This window comes from Anopheles merus, unplaced genomic scaffold, assembly GCF_017562075.2.
Source record: "Anopheles merus strain MAF unplaced genomic scaffold, AmerM5.1 LNR4000007, whole genome shotgun sequence".
NCBI lineage: Eukaryota > Metazoa > Arthropoda > Insecta > Diptera > Culicidae > Anopheles > Anopheles merus.
Genome location: NW_024427587.1, coordinates 182,145 through 199,188, shown reverse-complemented (window position 1 = coordinate 199,188; position 17,044 = coordinate 182,145). Strand labels below are relative to the sequence as shown.

Sequence of the window (17,044 nt, the reverse complement as noted above, 5' to 3'; positions counted from 1 at the left end):
ATCAATAGTTCGCAGGGAATCGAAGTTCAGACTGCATCAGAATTTGTCATTTTAAAAGTTACCATCAATGTGTCGAAATCACCCTACAAGGTGTCGATTTTACCCCATCATGGTGTCGATCTTACCCGCACAGCAGTTGTGATGCAACAAACAACACACTTTTTTTATCAAAATACTATCAAAATCAATCCAGGAACCGTAGTTTCTCGTAAGATGGTACATAATGAATCAAAAAAGCTTTTAGATGTCTACTAGTAAGTTTACGTTAGCAAAAGTATTGCAGTCAGGGGAAAACCTTAAGGTGTCGAAACTACCCCCAGTTCCCCTAATCTAGGTTTTATACACAATAACAAACACAGGATTCGTCTATCGATAGACAGTGAATTTATTTAGTGAACATTATGATCATATTTTATTTACAAGTGTATGCTTCCTTTCGCTCTGAACATACATCGCATGTAACCGTGCAGCACCATTTAAACTTACAATTACACTGCCAGGTTCGTTCGATCTGATGGGTGTTGTAGCCTCGTCCACAGCACAGTAGATCACAATGATCTATGGATTGCGAAGTGCGGTTGCAATTTCGATTGGCTGTACCGAGCACTCCAATACTGATATTACGCTCGCAATAGTTAGGCGAAGGCTCCAGATAAACCAATTCAGTTCTCTTTGGAATTTGACTGTCACCCAGTGTCTTCCCATTTTTGAGCAGCGGTTTGTTCACTTTTCTATCAATGAAATATGTGGATTAGTATCATAACTTAATATTAACGAGAATGTTATAATCATATCACAAACATACCGTTTCAACACAAGTTGCGGTTGATTATTTCTAATGTTAATACCGTGAACAAGTTTGGCTTTGCGATATTTCTTCATCATGGCATCGCCAATAACATTAAACGAAGGCAAACTTTTCCAGCAAGTTTTCATCGCGCAGGAACCACTTACGCCGTGGCACTTACATTCTGTTCGTAGCAGTAACTTTACTAGCTATAAGTGGATTAAAATTATGATACAAATCTTTAGTCAAGTATAATCGACATACCAAAACTGCTCTATATTGTCAAACATATAACATCATTACTAAATTTAAATTAAAAAATGGAGGGTTAGATACAGCAATATACAGTAAAATTCTTCGTCTTCTTCTTTGGCACAACAACCGCTGTCGGTCAAGGCCTGCCAGTACCCCACTAATGAAGTGAGCTTGGCTTTCAGTGACTTATTGTTACCATAGCAGGATAGTCAGTCCTACGTATGGGGGCACGGTCTGTTCGGGACTTGAACCCATGACGGGCATGTTGTTATGTCGTACGAGTTGACGACTGTACCACCAGACCGACCCCAGTACCCAGACCAGACAGACCCCGACAGTAAAATTAGTCGAACATAAAGTACAACAGTACAACTCATAGTATGTGTTGCATTTGAATAAAACTTTTTTTTATTATTCGCTACGTCTAACTTACGCCTTAAATAGCACGTGTAGTGTTTACAATGTATGATAAATATGTACGGGTTATTTTTATTATTGATTATGTAGTTCTTGTTTTCATTTTAAATTATCGCTATTAATTACCTTTCTTCCTACACGGTTATTGTGCATGTTCATTAGGCTCCGGTTATCGTTTTCGATTTCACGGGCATCGAGAAACTTTTTTGCAAACCGCATACCGTAGCCAATGTCCACAGAACAGCCTCCCCATTTCCAGTTCTACTAGAAGAATATGTGAAAGGGAAAGGGGAATAATCGTCATCACCAATAGAAAAGAAACCAAACAAAAGATTTAATTTAATGTAAAGTTCTGTGCAAAATCGAGCTAGGATAAACAAATTAAGAGCAAATGTACAATTGGAATAGAAATATGGAATAGGAATACAGTAAGTGTTCGCTAACTGGGATGTTTTTACTTTCCATCTTGCGGACCATAATCGTTAACTGAAATGAAATTACCGTTATGTTTCAAATTATGGACAGCTTCAAATTACGGATATTTGGCATGTTTTTATTGAATATCTTCATATCTACGCACTGGTCGTACCGCTTTTTATTTTTTAATAATTGTCATGATGTACTAGAATCAATTAAAAATATGTCTGATTCCTAGTAGTCCCGATAAATATTTTCTGTCGGTTAGTTCACCGCAGAAGGCATTCTCATCCATTTTGCTTCAAACCGACGCCAGTGTTGTTTCTTCGATAATTCCTATAAATCGCGTCCACGTGCATTTAAACATATCCACAATGGAGGAAGTAGTTATGAACGTGAACAGAACAATGTTTTATCAAATTGTGCTCTGAATTTCATCAAACACATATTTAATTCTTTACAGAATTCGAAGAAAGATTTTTTTATCTTGTTTCAAATTCCGAACAGCCGAATTAAATTTTAATGAATTGCATGAAAATAAGTTTTTAGACATTGATAACAACAAGAAAATAACGATATGTGAAGATGTATGTGACAAAGGCCTTGATGGCCGTACGAAAAACACCGTCAATGCGTGTAGAATTTCTTCGGTTTTATGCACCTACAAGTACAAGAGAAAAGCAGCAACCAAACCCCGTTGTTTTTAACTCCGTCGTTTCAAGAGTCGTTTTGACAGTCTAGGGACTCCTTCACTCAGAATTCAGGTTCAAGATGTTCAGAACTTAAAATAAGTTGAAAGCTAAAATAGTGTGGTGTGAGTGTGAATTTGAAGAGAATAGACGAAATTTTTAGGCTGTCCGATATTTGAATCAAAACGTCCGTAATTTGAAACATGAGTTCGAAACTGTCCGCAATATGAATATAAATATCATTGTAAATTTCACGAATTTTTGAAATGTTTTGATTAAAAGTATTAATTTTTATTTTTTTCCTGAAATTTAGAAAGTTAGCTTTGGTAAGGTGAGCTATACGGATGAAAATTGAAATATAGTCCGAACTCACTGGTTGAACTTCGATTCCCTGCCAACTATTGAATATGTGAAATCTGAAAAAAAAAGAAAAATCTGAAATTTTTCTCGGCATGCTATGAGATTTTTGGGATTTTTTTCAAAAACCGGTTTTACCCAAAGTGGGTTTATTATACAGGTGGGCTTATCCCGAACAACGTGACCAAGGTGTTATAAATGACAAGGTGAAGTTGTTCAGAGCAAAATGACATTTCTCGACTTGACATTTCTCTTCCGGGGGCTCCGGTATAAAAATCGGGGAGGGCTGGTGCGGGGTAATGAAATTTGTATGCAGAGAGTGACAGATGTCCCCCACAATGTCGCCCAGCAAAAGCGATAAAAATCAACCTTCTAAATACATTATCCTTGAATGTGACGTGCTGTAGAAAAATGAAAACAAAATGACAGGAGGGGATTCGATCATTTGTTGATGTATGCGTGTGAATTTCAATGGCTGTTTTGGTTGATGTGTCGCAGTGTGGGTGAAAAACTACGTATCACAATCGAATCCCCTCGTGTCATTCGTTCGTCCAATATGGCCTTCCCGCCAAACCTATAAGCCCACCTAGTCCCTATACCCACTTTGGGTTTTACCATACAAACGCATGCTTTTTAATTGAACTGTCAGCCAACTATTGAGCGTTCAACTAAAAAGCATGCCAACTAAAAAGCGTTCAACTATTGAATTCTGATTGTAGTAAGAAAATATTAAATGCTAAAATTGTCATGTGTTCGTAATTCGAAGCAATACGGTGTATATAAAAATCATCGAAGTATCCAGTTTGTTATGGATCTAACCAAGGTCTTTGAAAGAGAACGGGTCGATGCAAAGCCCGTTGCCAGGTTGCCATTTTCATTCACGACATCGAACATGAAAAATGTATGGGATTTGACATGTTTGTCTTGTTTGTTTGTTTGTGTCTGACAGTTCACCTACATATGATTATATTGGTTTGTTCGAGTCGGATGTCGTGTTGGATTGGTGCCAGAGCGCAGCCTTAGTCGAACTGACAAACAGGTGATGTCTAAAGAGGAATCGAAGACGAAATTTATATGAAAAATATTCTATTGCTTCAATATCCTGCGGACAATCACTCATGTAGACATTAGAAGAACTCATTTGAGTCCACCCTGTATTCAGAAATATCGATATACTTTCACCGACAAACCGACGTGACAATTCGAACAAAATGAGCTTCAAAAGTTGTCTCCTTATTTCAAATGAAAATACGTTAAACACTAGCGCCATCTCTATAATGATTCGCTTACTACACTGACACAGAGAAGAAACTGCTAAATCCCCTTTTTGTTTTTCTTCGCAAATTCCAATGCGTATTGTTTTATGTACTTCTCACATATTTGCATTGATTTGGAAACTTATAAAATGATTTTCCTGGGTGTTTTGTCCAATAATTCTCACAAAATCTTGCCTCACACTTCCTTTGCAATTTGTATTTAGAAAAGTTGTTTACATCGAAGCAGCAGTGAACAGAGATTACTTTGACAGAAGTGATCGCCTCACTGGTAAATGACAGTACTTTCCTGTGGGACACTTTTGTAACACCAGTGTCACGTCGGTTTGTCGGTGATACTTTTTCATTGTTTGCCATTTTGTAACCATGAATCACTACCTTTGCAACGATCTTGCCGTCGGAATTAAAAGCTTAGTAGTCAAAAAAACTACACAGTACTTCTGTCAAAGTAAGCTCTGTTCATGGCTGCTTCGATGTAAACAACTTTTCTAGATACAAATTGCGAAGGAAGTGTGAGGCAAAATTTTATGAGAATTATTGGTCAAAACACCAGGAAAATCATTTTATAAATTTCCAAATCAATGCAAAAGATTTGAGAAGTAAATAAAACAATGCGCAATGGAATTTGAGAAGAAAAACAAAAAGGAGGTTTACCAGTTTCTCGTCTGTGTCAGTGTAGTAAGGGCTTGGTACTTGTTCCGACGCAGCGTATCGCAACCATGTGTTGACACATCCATGCATGACGCAATCTGGTATCTGTTCGCTGCGTTCTGCATGGATGTGTCAACACATTTGACAAGGAAAACATTAGCAAATAGCAACAATGCCTATTATTTATAGGTTCTGAAGTGATTATAATATTAAATAACAACTGTAAAATCCTTTCTAGTTGTACTCAAAACAGTACAAAGCATGTTAACGCATATTATTTTTTAATTTGCATATTGGTACTGACCCGCACATACCTGTTTTGCTGCAATTACAAAATTACTTTCTCCACATACATTTTGTTTTGTTTATAAATTGTTAATACAAATAAATAAATTATAAATTATCTATTTGTCCAGTTACACGCAAAACTGCGTTCAAAACAATTTATCGTGAAGAAATATCGATTTTCACCCGATATGGTTAAATCATTTTGACAGACACATCACGACGTGCGTCGAAATAGATTTGTTTCTATTTTGACGCTGCGTCGTGCATCGTTAACGCATGCGTCTGTAAAATCCCATGTATGTTGGCAAAATCGCAAAACATTGCGTCGGAAAAAGTACCGCTCTCTAAGCGATTCATTATAGAGATGGCGCTAGTGTGTAACGTATTTTCATTCGAAATAAGGAGACAACTTTTGAAGCTCATTTTGTTTGAAATGTCACGTCGGTTTGTCGGTGGCTCATGTTCCAACTCGAAGGAAGTCCTATTAACTTTAAATTAACCACTGAGAGTAGAATAAAATATCCGCACAGACAGGTAAAATACACATACGTTCCTTTGCTTATAACCCGGCAACGAATGATAAATGAGATCCTTGGATTGTATCAGCCATGTGACATTCTAATTGCTCTAGTAAGTAAAAGAAAATGGCTGGTATTATTGAATCCGTTCGTAGCGGCGGCTTACGTTCCGACACTCATTTTCCTAACGTACTATATGGATGCTATAGTTATTCACCGCGGCGTTGTAGGACCGGGCTCAAGAAATGTGTTGCCATCCCTAGAATTTCATGTGAGCGCCGTACGTTCCCGCTACGAACAGATTCAATAATACCAGCCAATATATGCAGAATACTGAACAAACCTCTTGTTCACTCCAAAGCAACGTCCATCTCGGGGCGGCCCTGTGGTACATTCGTCAACTCGTACGACTCAATGACATGCCCGTCATGGGTTCAAACTAGAATGGACCATCTCCCAGTAGCAGCAAGGATTCACTATCCCGGCTGCCTGGCAATGAATTAAGTTTCGAAAGCCTGTACAGTCTGTTACCGAGATACGCGGTTTCTGCGTTATATCCGAGCAATCCGCGTAACTCGAATATCTGCGTAAGTCGACTTTCGCGGTTTTTTGTCCAAAATACAATTGATTACTCGGTTTTTTTTTTAAATAAATTTAGTACCTTTCTACACTTTATTATTTATTTGATACGGTCGTCTGATATTTTTTGCTTGTAAGTGGATTAAATTTATTACCAAAAATGCGATCTATACTGCATTGGACAATACAAATTGTATTGATTTGACATTCGATCTGTCATATTTAGATAACCGAGTATCTCCGAATCCGCGTAAGTCGAGAACCTCGTAACTCGGGAACAGACTGTATAGGCCGGAATGTCCGCGTAGGACGTTACGATAAATAGATGAATAAGAAGAAAAAAAAAGAAGAAGCAACGTTCATCGCTAAACACATAAGCAATCTTCAATCTAGCTTTCAAAATTTTCCCATGGCTTTCTGTCGATTTACTCTAAACGCATTGACCTGTTCTCTTTCAAAGACCTTGGATCTAACTATAAATCAAGTTTTCTTCCTCTTGTCGTCTTTAGACGTCAAATTGTACTGCATAAGCGCACCTCATCTATAAACTCACTTTGACTGGGATCCGTCCCAGTAAGCGAACATGCAGTTTAAAATCATTTCACTTAAAAATCATCTAGTTTGCGAACACACTTTGACTGGGATGCATCCAGTTTAACAGCATTTCTGTTTAAAAGCATCTAGTTAGCGAACACTTACTGTATCTGGGTATTTTACAATTCGAACTCACTTCAGACTCACTAGAAGAGAAAATTTTCTGGTTCATATCACAACCACATGTTGTAATGTTTCCTTTAGCGCAGGCAGTCGTAATTGAATATACAGCACCGGCGCTAGTTATAGCATAAGTATATGCAGCCTCTCTAGAACCTAAAAAAATACAATTTTTATTCAAAACACGAAATTACGTATGTTGTTGCTACTGCCATACTTTTCTTTGGCTTTAGCAATCAATAATAATGGTCCTGTATGTTAAATATTTTCAAAATACATAATTTTCTAAGTACCTATCACTACTATCTGCCCGAACATATCAGTATTCCATACGTGAGTACAATTCCAACGATGACCTTTCATAAAATATTAATTAATATATAATGTGAGTACAGAGCAGTCTATAATTTCCAACCATCTTACCATGGAACTGTTTTTGGCATTCATTTGCTCCTATCCACTGACCGGATGCTAGAGATACAACCGCATCTGATGATTCAGTGCATATCTGACGCTGGGTTTGAGTCAGACCTGGCATACGCGAGCAAAGCACCGTCGATACAAAACATTTAGCAGCCCTGTATAAACAAGCCAAAATTTTCACGGTATAATACGATTTGGAATACATGTTTGGAAAGGAATAAATCATTTCAAAAGAGTATGAAGAAAAGCCATTTGAGTACCATTTACTATTCAAAACTTATTGTTATCACTAACATGTATGTGGAAATAGTTGGAAATAGGAATAGTATGTGAAAATGATTGTAGGGAAAAGCTTCAGAGTAATGGTGTTAGTGATTAACATTAGTGCCGATTATCTGATTCAAACGGAACAATGTCAAACAAAAACACTATACACAAACGGAAACGAAATCGGTATTATACAAGCTTGTTAGAGATTTGTTTCGTTGATTTGAGACATTGCTGCCAAATTGATCAGCTTTTTTTGTCAATAAAAACTGTAACGTTAAACGCAGAAGTATCGTATAGTTTTATGATTTTTTGTTATTTTTTAAATGCTTTTAGCGATGTTATGCAAGGAAGCGCTTGTGTAATGTTTCTCTATTTTCTCTGCATATTGTTATTCACACACTTTTAAATTTTTTCACTTTTTCACACAATCATTACAAAAAATCTTTTTATGAATGCAATAACATGCATTTCGTAAGGTTCAAAATTCAATTAATATAACCATCGTAAATCAAAACACTTTTTGTAGCTTTCGCATGACGAAAAGCTGTTGGACAAAAATCGGTTTCCCATTGAGTCAGATAATGCAAATGTCCTTCGTTCAGTTAGATATGTCAAACCAGAGAGAAATCGAATTGTCTAACACGGTCTAACATAGTAAAAAATCAGCATTTTGACACAGTTTCTCTGATACTCGAGTCACTTAATTGGCCTTATTATGTTATGCATAGAATTGCAACGCTAATAAACTATATGCTAGAATTTGTGTAAATTTTTAATGAACTTATTCAGTTGGCATTTTGCATAAGTAATGAACATTTGCATGTCATAAACAACCAAAGGTCAAAACGATTTGGCTATTAGGCAGACATCTAATGTGCGTTAATTCACGGTTGAATAGGTTTTTACTACTTGGTGTAACGTCATACGCGGACATGGCGACCTACATACAAGCTTTCGAGACTTTATTCAGTACAACGCACCCGGATAGTCATTCCTTGCTACGGAAAGACTGTTTAAATGAGGCTTGAACCATGGACTGAAAGCGCATAGGGAATAGGTTTATTAAAGTTATTATAACCGTGAGTATATATAAATACCGCCAAATAGTGCGGAGTCGCTAAGATAAAATTGATGAAATGCAATAATATTCGATGCAAATTATGCAAAAATAATCTGTTTCATTCTGTCTAATCTATCTAATATTTTCATACAATGTGTGAGACATTGTAAAAAAATTGACATTTAATCGAATGTCATTACACAGTTGAGGCTGACAATTCGACCAAAGTGAGTGTATATATCAGATGGACTTACCATGTTCTTTCTCACTAATACTTCGACACACGAATTGGCAATTCTTTCCATAACAAAATCTAGTGTGCCTTGAAGATAAAACGGTGTCTCGCAGAAATGGTAGTTGGTGTTACTCTGGAGTAGTTAACAGAAAACAGCCAAAAGCTATGAAATGATCAGTTTTTGGATTGATATCAAGATATGAAGCACACCTGATCCAAACAAAACCGTCACGTCGCAATAATTTTTTATACAAAAGAGGTGATTTTTGTAATCGTATTACCAGGAAGCAAGGAATAGTGTACCAATCGAACAAAATCGAGTTCCAGTTTACACATTATCAAGTTCCGTTCATTTTATCACGAATTATTCTTAAAAACTGTAGAAAATAGTGAAAGATTGGACAAACTTAGAATTGAGTATTCGATCAAAGCATAGTGAAAAGAGTATTCGTAAAAATCATCAAAGCACCCATTTTGTTATGGATCTAACTGTCAAAATGGGGTTTCTTCCTCTTTTCATTTTTGAACGTCAAATTGCACTGGATATATAAACTCTGATATATATATATATATATATATATATATATATATATATATATATATATATATGATATATATATATATATATATATATATATATATATATATATATATATATATATATATATATATATATATATATATATATATATATATATATATATATATATATATATATATATATATATATATATATATATATATCTTATATATCAACTCTCTTTGAATTCGATACAAACGTGCAAATAATTGTCAGCGTGATATGATTAAACCATGCTGATTCTACCTTAACGCTTCACCGCTTGAAATTGTTCCGGTATGTCTAAACTCATGGTTACATGGTTCCGGAAAACCAGAATAACGTATACGTGCATGCCCTCGTTCATCATTATCTTCCTTGTAATAGTGCAATAAATGTACCGTACAATGCCCAGGATGCACTATATATCAATAGAAACCTAACCATTCTTGACGATACTGGTTGAACCTCCTTTAAAACTATGTAAATGTGTATCTTAAAACACAATATAAGGATTTATTCTAATCTAGTTAACCATGTTATGTTACCATGTTTACGTAAAGGTGCAATTTACTGTATTTAAAAAAAATACACCCGTTGCACACATACTTACGGCATACCTTATTTTGAAGACAGTGAGAATAACAAACAGCGTTGCTGCAACGTTTCTCATTTTATCCCGTTGTTTGCAAAAACATTGTATGGCCTTCCTGAAAGATACGTAAATTTATTATTATTTTTGTTTGTGTAGAAACTAATTCGATCCCTCATTAACAAAAACAAACAAACAAAACAAATTAATTCGATGTATAGGCTTGAAAGCCTGTATAGGCCTGCATGTCCGCGTAGGATGTTGCACCAAATATATAAAGAAGAAGAACTGCAGTTGGAATTCAATGGTTGAACACTTTTTACTTGGCATGCTGTTTAATTAAACGCATTATATTTGGTTGTAAGTTCAATTAAAAAGCATGCATCTTTTTCTACTTCTATTAGGCGTAAACGTCCTACGCGAATATCCCAGTCTATACAGATTTTTGAAGCTTTTGATTTTGGGGGGGGGGGGGGGGGTTGACGGTCCATCCCGGGTTTTAATCCACGACGGGCGTGTTGTTAAATATACGAGTTGACAACTGTACTACGGAACCGCAAAGAAAAACATGTAAAAACCGGTTTTTGATGATTTCACAAAAATGTCAAGGCCCATTAAGATTTTTTATAGAAAAACGTGCCAAATTAAATAATTCACACAACCTCAAATTCTGCAATTGGCATGTAATCGAAGTAATGCCAATGTAATCGAGTTCTAGCTGCAGTAAGCTATAATAAATATAAACAATTTGTAGCGGTCTTGTATGATTTTGCACTTATTTCACATAGATGTTTTTTTATGAAATTCAATAAACAACAAAGATATTAATATGCTGCCTAAGAAACTAATGGACGGTTATGATTATGTATTCATGGCACATATTTATAACAAACAGATAGCGCGTGTTAGAGCAACTGTGTTACCAAACACTTTGTTGATAATTGCCAAATAGCGAACGCTGAAAATAACTTGATTTAATCACAAACACAACGAAAGACTGCATCATCAGTAGCAGTGACAGCCGTCAAAGCGACGAACCCTTTTTCGGGATCAGGAAGCAAGCTATTACGAAGAAGACGATTCATTTGCAACACTCGATGGCCTCCACATGACATTGAAACTGTTTGATATTCTACCTCCGTAACCGGGCACATCTATTTAGCATTATCAAATGATCACACCCCTTTAAAATTGTTAATTTTACAACGCATTCGCTAATTTACAACGCATTTAAATTTATTTTACCTTAAAAATAGAATAACGATACTTTTTTCACATTAACTGAAGTAATCTGTTCAACATAATACGAATCACCGCTAAGATTTGATCGATGCAAAGAAGGAGCTAGATCACGGAATCGTAGCACGTCTGAGAAGCTAATATAAAGGGCAGCATTGACGATTGGCCAACTACGCTACACTAACACATGGTTTATCACTAGTGAACAACACTACTGTAAAGTAGGCTGATACAGATTTTTATACAACACACTGCATCTAACCCCTTGCAGCATCTAACAACCCCTCCGAAGCAAATGTAGCGACACACATGTATACCGAAAACCATTGATTAATTGTAAAGAAATGTTAAAAGGAAAGATTTATTCTTTACTCATTTCTTTACATTTGCTGCGTTGGTTACCTTTCCAATCCCTTGCTGTAGTACGAGTTATTATGTTTTCTTTTCTTTTACTCCCGTGTTCGTCACTCGTTGGTTATCTTACACTACACCTTTCGAACAAGTTGCTCTGAACAGCTTCGCGGACGACGAACGACTGAAAGCGTCGAAGACTTCGTTGATGATCACTGCAATAACGATAGCGACGAAAGTCAACCATCGCGTGCCTGCTTAAACTTGAAGCTGAATGTTGCTCACTGGTAGGATGGCGGAGAAGGTTGAGAAAAAACTCGTTCTGCGTCTGCTTCAAACCACAACATATATTCAGCATTAGTAAAGAAGGCTTCGAATCGGACATAGCAAACCATCGAGAAAACGTAGAATAGGATCTCATGAGGCCGTCATTGCGCTACATCGGCCTGATATGTGGTAAGATATTCAAATCCACCTAACAGCCATTTTAAATTACTGCTTGATGCATTTTCATGCATGTATGTTTTGTATTGTTTTTTTTTTTCATTTAATACCAACAAATACCTTAAGTATTAGATTGTATTAATCTATGAAAACTTGTTTTTATTTCTGAATAATGAACTAAATTGTATCCTTTAAACTGATAATCAAAAACTTCGTTCATGAAATTCTCGGTTAGTATCTTTATTCTTGTTTTAACAATACCGAGTTAAATATTATTCTGAAAACATCTTACATTCTGACATAACTGATTCCTTTACAATTACTTTTTATTCGCGAGGGACGTAATGTATTTTACGCTTAAAGGGTTTCGAATCATATAATGGAATACTTGATCCACGAGGTAGAATTTTCAAATGGTTGGGGGATGTTAGCAACGTTGTTATGGAGGTTTTCAAGCATATAGGGCAGCGATGTCAAACTCATTTGACCCCGCGCACCAAAATCCCACTGAAAATAATAGCAGGGGCCGCAGTCTAGTATTTATGACATTATATTTTGCAACAATCAGATCTCTTTCAGTTCTTTTCATTTCACTTTGAGATAACAATTACGTTGCATTAGTTAAAACTTTGATGTCAAATAAAGTAAAAAAATGTATCAGATTATTTTTCAATTAGCCATACAGCCGTATCGGGGAACTCGTTCGTTCCCGGGAAAGTTTGCCGCGTCGCTCAATTTCACTTATTTCATAGCCCTCTAGATCAAAAATTAGAAACACGCTGCGCAAATTCGAGCAGTTTCCTGCGCAGGAAATGTACCAAAATTTGCGCTAGCCAGCGCAGATTTTGGCCCGATCCCGCGGTGGACTTCAGCGATTCCTGCGCAGACCTGCGCAGGTTTAGCGCCCTCTTTGGATGAAATGGACGAACTATTTTTGGCGGCGGAGCAAAACAAACGGTCAAAAAATTCAAAAATGTTGACGCCCATTTTTTCGTTCGCTTCTTCTCCATCCCTCACCCTGCCTTGCCTTATTTGAGCTTCTGCCCGTGCCTTCCGCCGCCAGCTGATTGGGTGTTGTGGTGTATGCGTTGATTCATATATGTGCATTGCGGATGTGTATTGTTATTGGTGGGTGTTAGCATTTATTAATTTGTGTGTGACCTTGAGACGCTGTGAGAGAAGCTGGATTGGGATTCAAAGTGTTATCGGTGTATTGATGGTTTATTTTATTTCGTGCCGCTGCTGATGAGACCATTCGATGCCCCTGTCAAATGAGGGTGAAGAAGCCTATTTAAAACAAGCGTAGGAGAACGTCTAACACCAATCTAATATTTTTTTATTTGAACATGTTTGATGCTAAGTATGATGTAGCACGATGTATAGTGGCAATAAAATATGTTTTTAAATGTGCCGAAATCTGTCGCGGGTTTTCGGGTCTCGATACACACACGCACACACACAGCGCGGGAAAGTGCCCGTAACTCTATCATGTCGCGATCCCACACCCCGCCCAGCGCTTTGGATGAGGATGCGCTGCAAGATAAAAAGAAACACGATCGAAGCAATCGTGCATGTAATATGTAGCACATTTCTTTCCAATTCAGCTAGCGGACGCAAGTGGAATCAAAACTTGAATTGAACTCATACAAAGAGGATTCTGGATTAGTTTATTACGGTGCGCGTATGGTGCTGCACCTGTCCGTCCAGAATCTCGCGGCTTGTTGACTTAGAGTCGGTATCATGACGCCGTGCGACCGCACTGCCTTGGAATGGGTAAGGCTCGGTAGGTTCATGTCCTTTGTTCAAGTGTATTCCGTGCATTTGTCGCGCCACGGCGGTAGACCCGGCAGCAACAAAGTCATAACAAACTCTTTCCCGGTACGGATGGCGCTTAAAAGTTATTTTTCTTATTATTATTCTTGTCATTACGGCCTACGCGATCATGTTGGCCTTTTCAGGACTTGACGTACACAATGGTTTTTCCATTATTTTTATAATGGTTTTTCCATTATCCTCGATTATTATATTTTCTCCTGTATCTTCTAATACTGTAAACGGACCGCTGTACGGCGTTTCAATTTCTTTACCTTCTCCTCTAATTAATATCTGGTTGCCTGGTTGGAATGTTTTATGTTTTGTTTTTTCGTCGTAATATTTTTTGCTTTTACTCTTATTTTGTATTAGACCAGCTGTGTCAAACTCATTTCATCAGAGGGCCGCAAGTACAGATTTTCAGTGATTCGCGGGCCGCAAATGTGAGAATAAAAACTATACCTCAATATTTATATAAAATACTGTTTAATATCATTATTGTTAAACAAATTGACTTTTTGTACTCCTCGCTTCAAATCTGGAATAGTTTCCTATTTACAAATTTGCTGTGTTATTTTTCATTGTGCACTTTTTTATTTCGAAAAATAGTTTAATGTACTTTTAAAGTCACATGCATTTTTTATCCTTATTATTAAAATACGACATTTTTCATTAGTCGCGTTCTAACACGGTAGTTCTGTTAGAAAATATCGTCCACCACACTTTTTCACTAAGGTATCTTTTTCGCGAGGCGAATCATTTTCAAGCCATCCAAGCTATCCATCGCTGGATGAATAACAAATATATTTGCCTGCAATTTTTTGACAGATCAAGAGAAAAATTGTAATAAAACGTGTTTAAACATAATTTTTGCTAATTTCCAAGTTCCAAGAACCCGTATTTTACAAATAATTTTTTTAAATTACGATAATTTTATCTGACAAAGATTCGTTTTTGACACTTGAAGGGAGATGATTCGCGAATTGAGGTATTGGACTGTGTGAGCTAATCTATGAAATAAGCTATACATCGCAGGACTTCGGCATTTCGATTATTTTAATCCTTAATCTAAATACTCATGGCTTAAGCGTAATCATATCATTTTGGTTTTGATTTTTGGGGAGGTTGGAAAGTACATTAATTCGTTTTGTAGAATGTGGGGTACACATAATTCCAACTTGGCTACAATCATTTTATTAACATTTATGGTGGCATGATTATGATAAAACAGAAGTGGCTTCAATCGAACATCAAAAATGTAACATTCTAAGGTCGGAGCCGTGCAAATTCGTTCGAAAAAGAATTTCGGAGCCCAATGAATCCTTAACTCGGCACTCGGGGGCATAATTGGTCAAATTCGGGTAATTGGGGCATGGTCAAATTCGGTAGGACCGACCAGATCCATTTCACACTGCAGATTAGCCGCTCCGTGCGACAACCGATGACTCCAATGGTTCCGAATGGCATTAAACGGCTCTATAAGCTTCGGTCGGCACCGAACGGAACTGTTGGTTTGATTTGGACGGATCAGGAGTCAGAATAGCTAAGATCAAAAATGACGATTCTGACAATCCAGCACTAGTTGTTGCGAAGATTCCAAGTGTGTGTATGAAAGTATTTCATTCCTTTTTCGTTTGTAGAAGGTTGACGCAAATCATTTTTCCATATTTTTCCATAGAATGTGCAATCGAGTGTACACAACATTGTGCTAATATTCAGAATTTCATCGAAACATAATGAGTTTGCATTCAAATCAATTTTTCTTAAGGGTTTCAATTGTTCTGTACGATTGTGCAGCATAAGTTTATGAGATGTTATGGTTACATTCATGTTAGATTCGAAAAATATACCATCAAAATGATTGTTATTCTCTGGAAAATTTTATACAATTAGACAAATAGTAATAACAGTTTTTTGGTTTGCAGTGCATTTAGCAATTCTCAAAATATTCTCGCGGGCCGCATTCAGCATTGACGAGGGCCGCATGCGGCCCGCGGGCCGCCAGTTTGACATACCTGTATTAGACGATTCCTTACTTCCTCATGCGCTATGTTCAGTTTAAGTATTAAAATGGTTGCGTAATTCTCAAGGTCGTATTGCACTCTGTTAACTTTTTCTTTTATGACGTTGGACGGTATATTTGCTGGCCGTCCATACATAAGGTAGAACGGGGTATAACCTGTAGCAGTGTGTACTGTATTGTTATAGGCAAACTCGTAGAAGTTTGTCCATTTATGCCAATCTAACGCTTTTCTATCACTGTGTATTCTTAGAAAGTTCCCTAATTGTTTGTGCGAGTTTTCAAGAGCTCCTACTGTCTCATGATGGTACGCAGTGGATTACAGTACAAAGGAATTCTGTGCCTCTATCCGTACAAATTGTTTCAGGCACTCCGTAGTTAAGAATAACCTGTTCTACAAATATTTTTGCGACTGTTTCAGTTCTTTTGTTTTCTATTGGCGTGGCTGTTACAAACTTGGTTAAATCACACTGTGTTGTTAAAATATATTCAAAGCCATGTGAATTTACTAAGGGTCCTACTAGGTTCGTTCGAACAACTCCATACTTGTTTTTGCGGTATTTGTTATTTTTAGTGGTATTTTTGGTGTCTTATTTGATTTATACTAGTTAAAATGGCCCGATTACAGGGCTACGTAACGTTTTTTATGGGGCATATGAGAATTGCACTTCAATCAACCATTTTGTTTTTGGATTCTTTGTAAAAGATTTGCTTTGTATGCTTATAGTATTTACAACATACATTGCAGTATATAGAACTATGATTTCTTAATTTTCTATTATTTAAAATTCTATCAATTTAATTGTGGATGGTGTACCTCTTGGAATAAATAATTTATTCATCAAATTCACATTGTTGCCGTATGTAACTCTCGCCGATGAGGAACAGCAATTCTGCGAACGCTTTCCGCTCTTCAGCATCTTGAATACCTTGAGCAATACCCTAAATTTGCCCCACAGCATGCTCTACCGGGTGCACTGCTGCAGAACCTAGACGTTGGTATCTGTCGAAAGTCACCACATAGCAGCATCACCTTATCACCGAACGTTTGGCGATTTCTCATAACGTCCTGCAAGCCGTGATCGAGGGCGCG

At 36.8% G+C, this 17,044-nt stretch overlaps 1 protein-coding gene across 6 annotated transcripts; it reads right to left on the bottom strand.

The window, feature by feature from the left end:
• Positions 1-365: 365 nt before the first annotated feature.
• LOC121600806 (protein Wnt-2-like) lies at positions 366-11,959 on the bottom strand. 6 transcript variants are annotated; one of them, XM_041929570.1, is made up of 8 exons: positions 11,727-11,959; positions 10,114-10,199; positions 7,370-7,524; positions 7,240-7,302; positions 6,963-7,102; positions 1,586-1,720; positions 806-996; positions 366-731 (listed from the first exon to the last, which is right to left on the bottom strand). In XM_041929570.1, exons 2-8 carry the CDS (start codon positions 10,164-10,166, stop codon positions 413-415), a joined length of 1,056 nt encoding a protein of 351 aa, XP_041785504.1. In that variant the 5' UTR covers positions 10,167-10,199; positions 11,727-11,959; the 3' UTR covers positions 366-412. The 6 variants fall into 6 exon arrangements, with proteins under 6 accessions (XP_041785504.1, XP_041785503.1, XP_041785505.1 ...); XM_041929569.1 differs by having other exon boundaries at positions 10,114-10,203; positions 11,727-11,957; XM_041929571.1 differs by lacking the exon at positions 11,727-11,959 and adding an exon at positions 11,331-11,630 and having other exon boundaries at positions 10,114-10,203.
• Positions 11,960-17,044: the final 5,085 nt, after the last annotated feature.

Bases quoted from the DNA above. Each gene is read 5' to 3' on its own strand.
- LOC121600806 (XM_041929570.1), bottom strand. From the start codon at position 10,166: ATGAGAAACGTTGCAGCAACGCTGTTTGTTATTCTCACTGTCTTCAAA. The intron at 7,103-7,239 runs GTACTTAGAAAA...GTATTTTTTTAG, and splicing joins CGGGCAGATAGTAGTGATAG to GTTCTAGAGAGGCTGCATAT. The intron at 1,721-6,962 runs GTGAGTTCGAAT...TTCTTCTAGTAG, and splicing joins TCTCTTCTAGTGAGTCTGAA to AACTGGAAATGGGGAGGCTG.